The 10,710-nt window shown below is 52.8% G+C and overlaps 1 protein-coding gene across 1 annotated transcript; it reads right to left on the minus strand.

Moving 5' to 3' along the window:
* Positions 1–427: 427 nt before the first annotated feature.
* Positions 428–9,314, minus strand: LOC133361512 (zinc finger protein ZIC 5-like). The gene is made up of 7 exons (XM_061580432.1): positions 9,296–9,314; positions 7,716–7,968; positions 6,927–7,071; positions 6,466–6,664; positions 2,998–3,253; positions 1,329–1,335; positions 428–447 (listed from the first exon to the last, which is right to left on the minus strand). The coding sequence occupies exons 1-7, from the start codon at positions 9,307–9,309 to the stop codon at positions 428–430; spliced, it is 894 nt and encodes a 297-aa protein (XP_061436416.1). The 5' UTR covers positions 9,310–9,314.
* Between the last annotated feature and the right edge of the window lie 1,396 nt (positions 9,315–10,710).

Raw genomic sequence — 10,710 nt, forward strand, 5'->3', positions numbered from 1 at the left:
CTCTAACCCCTCCCTCTCTCTGCCTCCGCCCCCCTCTGTCTATTTAAGGCCTCGCCACAGAGACGATCCCCCCTCTCTGTGCCTGTGTTGCTCTCTCTCTGTGTACCTTGGTGATGTCTGTCTGCTTATATGTTTGTCTATAGTTTTCTGGTTAGATTTTATGTCGCTATTTCATTTATACCCGATGACGATTGCTTGTGTTGCAATCGAAACGTCGTATTATGCTAGTATTTAATTTATTATTTTATCTTTATACGTGACTTCACCGAAAGAACCAAAGAGTAATTCCTGCAGTCACGAAAGCTCCAAATTTAAGATCGTGATGTGGACCCAGAGTGTGACTGACGGGGAGGGGGGGGGGGGGTGCGGAGTCCCCGCGTGGTTCTTCAACCGCGGGAAAGAAGTCGTCCACTTCCATCTTCGCTTTTCAGCCTCCGTACGCGTCGCCTGTTCCCGTCCAACGGTAGCGAAGGGGTTCCGCTCAAACGGCGAAGTGGGTAGGGACGGCGGCCACCACCTTACGTGCTTAGCCCGCGATGAGCGCAGTCGCTCGCAATGTGCTTGGTTCACCTGGGAACGTTGAAATCAATAAAAGTAAAATAAAAATCACGACGTTTCGGAGGCAACACAAGCTTCCGTCTTCAGTGGAACCGTCACAGCCACGACAGCTGCATCAAGTAAATGAGAGATTGCAATAGACTGCATTCTATTCCTAGTCTTAAGCCTCACCTTACCAAATTAATAAAAAGTGTGCCGTACTTGGCCCTTCCCCCCTCTCCAACCATTATATATACGGAGTGGTAGCTCTTGCGATCTCTCATTTACTTGATACAGCTGTCGTGGCTGTGACGGTTCCACCTGAAGACGGAAGCTTGTGTTGCCTCCGAAACGTCGTGATTTTTATTTTATTTTACTTTTATTAATTTTAATGTTTTACCTACACGGTGACTTTACCGAAAAACCTAAGAATATGAATCCTTGCAGTCACGAAAGCTTCAAATCTAGAATCACCTTGGAACGTTGAATAGTGTTGGTTGTGTGAGAGAATAAAACTTGCTGCCTCCCAGTCTTGGCGTGCGCCTGATGAGAACCCACTGCATTTGCGTTGATGTGTGGTAATGGGATGTTGTGGGCGTATGTTTTTTTATCTGTACAAGGGAGATCGTTTAAACGCAGTTTTTGTGTATATCTGGTGCATAATGGTTGAATGATAGCTTTCAAACACTGCGCAAAATTCAATGCAGAACTCCTGTGATCCGCTGTGACACGGGGGAACACCAATAGAGCTGCTGATCTTATTATCTGTGGGGCCATCTGCGAATCTTTACCTTCCAGCTAAAAGGAGCAAAATGACAGATAACCTCGCCGATAAGAGGATGAGAATACCGCGTGACTCCTCTAATCCCAATTTTTATATTTTTCAAAAAAACAATATACACAACACCACGTCACCTGCTGTTCAGATTTGGCCACAGCTGTTCACAAACCGCATAGCCACATCTTAAATGCCGTTTGTTTTGTCAATATAAATCGGAGCCGGCTGCTACGGTATAATAAGGACGTGCGCACCGCTAAACTCAAGCCCTCGTATCCACCGATGGAGTGAGGAAATATAACGAAAAAATTTAAAACAGAAACTCACGCAAATTAAGAAGTTAGCTAAAGTAACAAAAAGATTTGGGTTGCTTTAATGAACATCCACCCCGACTCGTGCATTTATACGTTGGCCCAATGCGGAAGCCGCGATGCCACAAAAAACGCGTTCTAAAGGAGATTGAACTCTCAATCAGAGGTCGCAACCAGGTACCCGATACCCGTACCCTACCCGATACCCGTACCCTACCCGATAGCCGTACCCTACCCGATAGCCGTACCCTACCCGATACCCGTACCCTACCCGATACCCGTACCCTACCCGATACCCGTACCCTACCCGATACCCGTACCCTACCCGATACCGTACCCTACCCGATACCCGTACCCTACCCCGATACCCGTACCCTACCCGATACCCGTACCCTACCCGATACCCGTACCCTACCCGATACCCGGCTACCCGTACCCGGCCGGGTACGGGTACCCGTTTGCGACCCTGGTGCGGCCGGGTACGGGTAGGCCGTGAGTCACTGGTGAGTAACCATTTACACCATTGGAACCTCCTTTACCAGTAGAAAAATATGATAATTGTTTTTTTACCCTTTTATCTTGCAACAAAACTGACACCTTTTTTTACAAGGAGTCATGTTTGCATAGACCACAATACCTGCAGCCATAATGCAAACAAAAACATAACTCTGATAATGTAAGCAGATACACACAGACACACACACACAGATACACACAGACACACAGATACACACAGACACACACAGATACACACAGACACACACATACACACAGACACACACACAGACACATACAGATACACACAGACACACACAGATACACACAGACACACACATACACACAGACACACAGACACACACACAGATACACAAAGACACACACAGATACACACAGACACACAGATACACACAGATACAGACACACACACAGATACACACACAGATACACACAGACACACACACACACACAGATACCTGTTTGCGACCCTGGTGCGGCCGGGTACGGCTAAGGAATCAAACCCCGTTTGCGACCTCTGCTCCCAACACTCTGGGCTACAAACCCAGCAGAGCTGAATCCCCCGAGCTACGAGGCTGGGAGCCCGACGTGCCGCCCCCACACCGTCGCGTGAGTGGGGTGCCCGCGCTCTGCCGCTAGAATCTTTACAAAAGGCACAGACGGTCGCCTCCCATTGAACCTTGACGACGGAAGAACGTTGAGCAAAGAGACGGTGGAAACGGCGGCGGTGCATTGGGGGGGGGGGGGGGGGCGAGTAAATGGAACGTGAGGTGGCAAAATCGATTGGCCGGTGACGCCGCGGCGGCGGCGAGGGTGAAACTCGCTCGCGCTAGAGCCAAGACGTGCGGCCGGTGCCTCTGCCGGCGGCGGCGCCAGCGGCGATCTGCTCTGGGGGCTCCTGGTCGGGTCTCGGCGTCGCCCCCCCAGCTCCCTCTGAAGATCCCGCAACTCGTCACGGAGTTGATGCAATTCCCGCGGCGACATCGCTGCTGCGGGAGGAGCTGTGGGAGCTGCTGCTGCGAGAGCTGCTGCTGTGGGAGGAGGTGCCGTGGGAGGAGGTGCCGTGGGAGGAGGTGCCGTGGGCTCCGGCTCGCCGGCGGGATCCGCCACCCTAGAACGAGTCGAATTTCAGTGTTTTCATTAACAACAATAAATATACACACTCTCTCTCCATGATAGAGGGTTTGTCTGGGTTATATTGCGTGTATAATGTATAGTGCAGTGTATAGTGTAGTGTAGTGTGTAGTGCATAGTGTGGTGTATAGTGTATAGTAGTGTATCGTGTAGTGTATAGTGTAGTGTATAGTAGTTTATAGTGTAGTGTATAGTGTAGTGTATAGTGCAGTGTATAGTGTAGTGTATAGTGTAGTGTATCGTGTAGTGTATAGTAGTGTATAGTGTAGTGTATCGTGTAGTGTATAGTGTAGTATATAGTGGATAATGTGATCTAAACCCAAACACCTCGATGATGAATAATAATAGTTAACGCCGTCATGTATGAGGAGCGGTGTGAGCGCTCGCGGACTTTACCCAGATCTTTCAAGAATTTGTGAGCTCCTCACACAATCCAGCCTGTGGGTTAAACCCAGGATGGATCATAGGCAGGCCAGCCTAAATGTTTCTAACCGGCGAAGATGCTCCATTAGGGGGGTCCACGTTTCGCAAGCGTAGAGAAGGGAGGGAATGACTGTGGCCGAGAAGACCTGAAGCTTCGTGCGGAGCGACAGACCAGGTAGCTTCCACACAGCGTTACGCAACCGATGAAAAGATATTGCCGCTCGACTGATTCGGAGTGAGACCTCTGCTGTTAAACTGGAGATGGTCATAAGCACACTGCCCAGGTATGAGTAACTCTCCACTCTCTCCACAAATGCCCCATCACCGATTGGGAGTTGTGGGGGTGGAGTGTCCGATGGTACAAAATACCCAGGCAGGTGCTTAGTTTTGGTGGGGCTGATGGTAAGGCCCCACCTCTTAGTGGCACGCTCCAGTCTCAGCAGCAGCGTCTCCAACTCCTCCTCTGAATGAGCAGCTATTACCAAATCATCGGCATACATAACGTGGTTGACCAATAGGGAGCCATCCCTTGACCGCACCGGGGCATCGATCAGCCTCCCATTATATCTGTACCAGATGGAAATTCCCCCGGTACAGCTGTTGAAGGCTTCACTAACCACGTGGTCAAAATAGATGTTAAATAATGTGGGAGCCAGAGGACATCCATGTCGCACCCCAAGGTGTACAGGGAATGGCTCTGACTCCCGGCCATGTAGTTTTACCCAGGCCCGCTCACCATCATGAAGGTCCTTAATGATCGTGAGCAGAGGGTCAGGGACTCCGAAAGCACGAAAAACAACCCAGAGCCCAGGCCTACTGATGGTATCATAGGCCTTGACCAGTTTAATAAAGCAGAGATGTAGGTCTTGTTAGAATTCCCTACACCTCTGCTGTAGCAGACGGACAGAAAATATGGCATCTGTGCAGGACTGCCCTTTCCTGAAACCACATTGGGGCTCCGCAAGCCTCTCATCAGCGTGCCTAGCAAGGCGATGTTGTGAGATGCCCCTGTAGTTGTTAGTCTGTGCAGGGTCGCCCTTCTTAAAGAGGGGGACCACCAGGGCATCCTCCCAATCCTGCGGAACCCGTCCAGTGGTCCAGACTGTTGTTATGATGTCATATAGGGCAGTCTGTCAACAAACGCCACCCTCCCTCAGCATTTCTCTTGAGAGATCATCTCTGCCCGGTGCCTTTCCTCGTCTCAGGTTCTGGATCGCTTTCAGTACTTCCTTAGATAGCACCTCAGCCAGCCACTTACAGGGGGTGACTTCCTCTTCAAATAATGAGGCACCGTAGCCTTAGCAGGGTTATCCTCTCTTTGTCCCACAATGTTTTCCAGGGTGGGAGATTTCCCCTCTCCCAGGACCTCACAGAAATGCTCAGCAAATCTGCAAACCTGTTCCTGGGGGTCGGAGATTGGATCACCGTTCTTTCCCCTAATGATGGTAATAGGTGTGGTGCTGCAGGTTACTTTTTTATGGAATTAAACGATTTGTGATCGCAGGCCATTGAGGCAGACTTCATCTCTTCAGGAACCTGCAATCACCAACCATCCTTGCAGCGCCTTAAGGCTCTCCAAACCTCTAAACGAAAGCTGCGGTAAGCCTCCTCATTCTCGGACGTGGGATGCTGTAGACGATGAGAGTGGGCCTGTCGCTTTTTCTCAGCCAGCCTGAACACCTCGTCTGTCAGCCAGGCTCTCTGAGGAGGTCTGGACCGTGTACTCAAAGCAGCCATTGCAGCTGCATGAGCCACAGTCCTAAACCTCGCCCATTTCCCCTCGACATGAGGAATGAGGGACGATGCCAACCCCAGCCGCAAGCAATGATGAAATTCTCGCTTCAAACTTTCATCAGCTGAGACCAGGCCACCTTAGGTTGGAATGGGGTCCTGGGTGTAGACCCACCACCGGAGTGGAAGAATGGCAGGCGCATCTTACAGATGACAAGTCGATGGTCAGAGGGCAGATCAGCTCCACGGTAGGTCCTGGTGTCAAGGACATGGGCCCGCATCCACTGTTCCGTCACAATGTAGTCCAGCAGATGTTCTTGCCTGTGTAGTGACTGTGATTGTCACTGCGTGGTGCCGGGCTTACGAAGCCACGGCGGATGATGTGTTGGCATTACGTGTAGCCCGCTAGCAGGGCGTAGTACCAGCCCTAGCGGGGCTTGGGTGAGCGCTGGTCAGCGCGGAGGCACCACGTAGAGCATGCGGTGCGGGATCCTGGCGAGGGAGCGAGAGGGAGCGTCAGCCAGCCAGGGTTACGTTGGGGCACGATACGCTGGTTGACCTGCCGACACGTGACCGGATGATATTGGGACGGGGGCTGCTGGGCAGTCACGTGGTACAAAACAGCTCTCGGGGAGCCTTCGGGAAAGATCTCGAGAGATCTAGAAGGTGGGCGGGGCGAGGGGTTCTAGATTTGAAGTTTTCATGACTGCGATGATTCATACTCTTTGGTTTTTTTCGGTAAAGTCACGAAAAATAAAATAAATGAAAACAATTAAATCACGACGTTTCGGGCGCAACGCAAGTGTCCGTCATCAGGTGGGAAAGCGTGGCCTGCTGCTGATGCAGACCAAAGAGTGAGGGGCTCGGGGTTCTTCGTGTTGCTGGTGATGAAGATCCACGTCGGGTTGAAGAAGCCTCTAGTCTGAACCCCCGACGTCCCCGTCGCGTCAACCGCGTGACGTCGCGTCAACTGCGACGTTCCCAGTCGCGTCAACCGCAAAATCACCGTCACGTCCGCCTCTTGGTACCCCTTACCGCAGGCACGTCAAGGCGTTGCAGAACGCCGCGGAAGGCGAGGCGGACGAGCCGGGTGGGGAGGGTGAGGCGGGTGAGTCTCCAAAATTGCTCCTCCAGCCGCTCTCTGGCACCAGCACGTGCTCCACCAGTGCCGGGAGGCAAAGCTCCACCAGCGCAGCCCTCAGAGACTCGTGGCACGACAGGTTCCACAGCGTGCCTGGGGTAGGGGTGGCGAGGGTGGTGGTGAGCGTGGGTGGTGAGTGTGGGTGGTCAGAGTGGGTGGTGAGTGTGGATGGTGAGTGTGGGTGGTGAGTGTGGATGGTGAGTGTGGGTGGTGAGAGTGGGTGGTGAGTGGGTGTGAGTGTGGGTGGTGAGTGTGGATGGTGAGCGTGGGTGGTGAGTGTGGGTGGTGAGTGTGGGTGGTGAGTGTGGATGGTGAGTGTGGGTGGTGAGTGTGGGTGGTGTGGGTGGGTTTCTACCGGTGATCTTCTCCAGGGTGTGAGGGTTGTGAGTGCGTCCCAGCAGGCTGGCTAAGGCCGCGAGGCTTCCATTGTTGTTAAATGCCAATGCGCCAGCATGGCTGGAGCTGAGGATTTGCAACACCTCGCATGCACACGCAAGCACCTGTGGGGGCATGGGGAGGTGAGGAGATACACAAACAACAACAACTGCCATTCGCCAGACCATGTGCACCTTGAGGCCACGTGAAGTGTCAAAAACGCCCACTGGCAGGAGGTCAAGGGGCAAACCCAGGTGCCACGGGTCAACTGACTGAGATGACCGAGACGACTGGTTGATGCACCACCTGTGCCCCCTACTGTGCCAACTTGCTGTGCTTTAGGCACCCGGCGCTCCGCTCGTTGTTGTGAGCGTCGCTCCTCCGCCCTCCGTTGTTGTTGGAGGGCGACTGCCTCCAACTGCCCAGTAGCGTCCTTCACGAGCCTCCACCACTGAGGCCGATCTTGACAACGCTGGTACCAGTCGTTGGCAAGTCCACTCAGCTCCACGTTCTCCGGTACCACATCACTCCATCTCTTCTCTAGCCCGTGCCGTGCACAAAGATCCCCCGTGTAGCCTTCACAGACTGTAGGGGCAAGTGCTGTTAGTGAGTAGCACCTGTAAAGGCCGGCACGGCACACGAGGGGGTCGGTGGCCAACACCTCGCCCTTTGTCTCCCTAGCAGCGATGTTTACACATTTGAGGCTGAGTCGACCTACACACACAGACACATATCCTTGTCCCCCCATGCGCCCCACCCGTGGTCTCACATGGTCGTCCTCCTCACACTCAACGAGCAGCGTGAATATTGAGCGCAGCTTCCCAGCCGCCCACACCACCGCCAACTCCTCAGGTTGCTCGCAATCGACGCCACCACCGGCAACATCACCAGCAGCAGGGGCAGCAGGGACAGGGGCAGCAGGGGCAGCAGCAGGGGCAGCAGGGGCAGCAGCAGCAGGGGCAGGGCGCGGAGCGTCAGACAGGAGGGCCGCAGTGGCCATGGTGGTGACAAAGTCCTTTGGCCTGGGAGGGGGGGAGTGGGGGAGAGGTGAGCGTGTGTGTGTGTAGACATTACACACAGACACACACACATTACAACAACAGCAACCGCAATTCGCCACTAAGTGGCGGTGACGTCATCACGACGCTTGTGCCAGGCCACGTGCACCTTGAGGCCACGTGAAGTGTCGAACGCCCGCTGGCAGGTCACGGGGCAGACCCAGCAGGTGCCACGGGTCGACTGAGATGACCGAGATGACTGGCTGATGCACCACCTGTGCCCCCTACTGTACCAACTTGCCGTGCTTTAGGCACCCGGCGCTCCGCTCGTTGTTGTGAGCGTCGCTCCTCCGCCCTCCGTTGTTGTTGGAGGGCGACTGCCTCCAACTGCCCAGTAGCGTCCTTCACGAGCCTCCACCACAGAGGCCGATCTTGACACCGCTGGTACCAGTCATCGGCAAGTCCACTCAGCTCCACGTCCTCCTGTACCACATCACTCCATCTCTTCTCTAGCCCGTGCCGCACCCGTTTAGCCCCCTCGATCCGGCCGAACAAAAGCTGTTTAGGCATGCGGTGGCTGGGCATGCGGGCTACATGACCCAGCCAACGCAGCCTTGCCTGCCGGAGGAGCTCACTGATGGGACTTTGCCCAGATCTTTCAAGGATTTGTGAGCTCCTCACACAATGCAGCCTCGTTAAACCCAACAACCACCACAACAACCACCACACAAACAACAACCACCACCACACAAACAACAACAACCATCACCACAACAACCACCACAACCACCACCACACAAACAACAACCACAACAACAACCACCACACAAACAACAACCACAACAACAACCACCACCACACAAACAACCATCACCACAACAACCACCACCACACAAACAACAACCACCACAACAACAACCACCACCAAACAACCATCACCACAACAACAACCACCACACAACAACAACCACCACCACACAAACAACAACAACCACCACCACCACACAACAACAACCACCACAACCACCACCACACAAACAACAACCACCACAACAACCACCACCACACAAACAACCACCACCACAACAACCACCACCACCACACAACCACCACAACCACTACAACCACCACCACAACAACAACCACCACTACAACCACCACCACAGCAACCACCACCACCACAACCACCACAACAACCACCACAACAACCACCACAACCACAACAACCACCACCACAACCACTACAACCACCACAACAACCACCACAACAACCACCACTACAACCACAACCACCACCTCCACCACTACAACCACCACCACCACTACAACCACCACAACAACAACCTCCAACCTGGGTGCCGCCATCTTGAACTTGGCGATGGTCTCCGGGTGATGACGTCACCGGGAATCGTTTGTTCGATTCTCATCGATTCTAATCGTTGGTTTGCGCGTCTCTCTCTGCTAATCGATTCCCATCGATTATAATCATCGTTTTGCGTGTCTCCCTCTCTCTGATGATCGATTATCATCGATTCAATTATCCGTTCCGCTGGCTCCGTGTGGCTATGAGATGTTGACCACCTCGCCTGGTCTACAGGAGGTCGTGGGTTCGATCTCTCTCTCATCATCATCACGGTGGTGAGTGATGGTGGTGAGTGATGGTGGTGAGTGATGGTGGTGGTGGTGAGGCCACCTCCATCACTACCATCACCACCACCTCCACTATTACCACCACCACTGTAACGTCACCAACACCACGACCTCTACTTCCAACATCACCACATCCATCATCACCACCATCAACACCACCATCACCACCTCCATCATCACCACCATCACCACCATCACCACCACCATCAGCACCATCATCACCACCATCACCACCATCATCACCACCATCATCACCATGATCACCACCATCACCACCACCATCACCACCACCATCATCACCACCATCACCACCACCACCATCACCACCATCATCACCACCATCATCACCATGATCACCACCACCATCACCACCACCATCACCACCACCATCACCACCACCATCATCACCACCATCACCACCATCATCCCCACCATCATCACCATGATCACCACCACCATCACCACTGCAACTCAGTTTGTACAAACTGAAATGTCGTGATTTTTATTTTATTTTACTTTTATTAATTTAAATTTTTTACCTACGTGGCTTTACCGAAAGAAAATCAACCTAAGAGTATGTGTGTGTGTGTGTGATATCAGCAAATTCCATTGGCCAACATCTAATTTGTTTTATTTGAAGGCCACAACATTGTTGACGAACGTGCTGAGTGTTTTGTCTTCATGAGACGCGTTGTTGTGTGTGACCACCACGTGTGCGCACAATGCACGAGCTGGCAGCATGAGCGCTCGGCGTGGAGCGGTGGCGCAGTTGTTAGCGCACACAATCAGAATGTTTATACTGGAGGAATCCGATGAGCGATAAAGCTCTTCTAGACAGATGTCAAGTCGGGGCAGGTCAGAACGTGCCAACAACAAACGACACAGAGACACACAATAGGAGTCCTAAGTAGAGGAAAGGTAATCGAATCACTTACAAATGTACACAAACTAAACTTAACTATTTTCTAGTTTAGTTTACAGCACTCCGCTGCAAATCCAGCAACTTGAGTTTCAATTCCCGGCCACTGCTGACATCAGCGGTGAGTCACATCTGAACCACATCGTGGTTGCCTTTCACCACATCCCCGCGGTGACCAGCGTGGTGAAGTATGGTCA

The sequence above is a fragment of the Lethenteron reissneri genome, unplaced genomic scaffold (genome assembly GCF_015708825.2).
Source record: "Lethenteron reissneri isolate LAM-NWPU_2019-01 unplaced genomic scaffold, ASM1570882v1 scaffold_1121, whole genome shotgun sequence".
Classification (NCBI taxonomy): Eukaryota; Metazoa; Chordata; class Hyperoartia; order Petromyzontiformes; family Petromyzontidae; genus Lethenteron; species Lethenteron reissneri.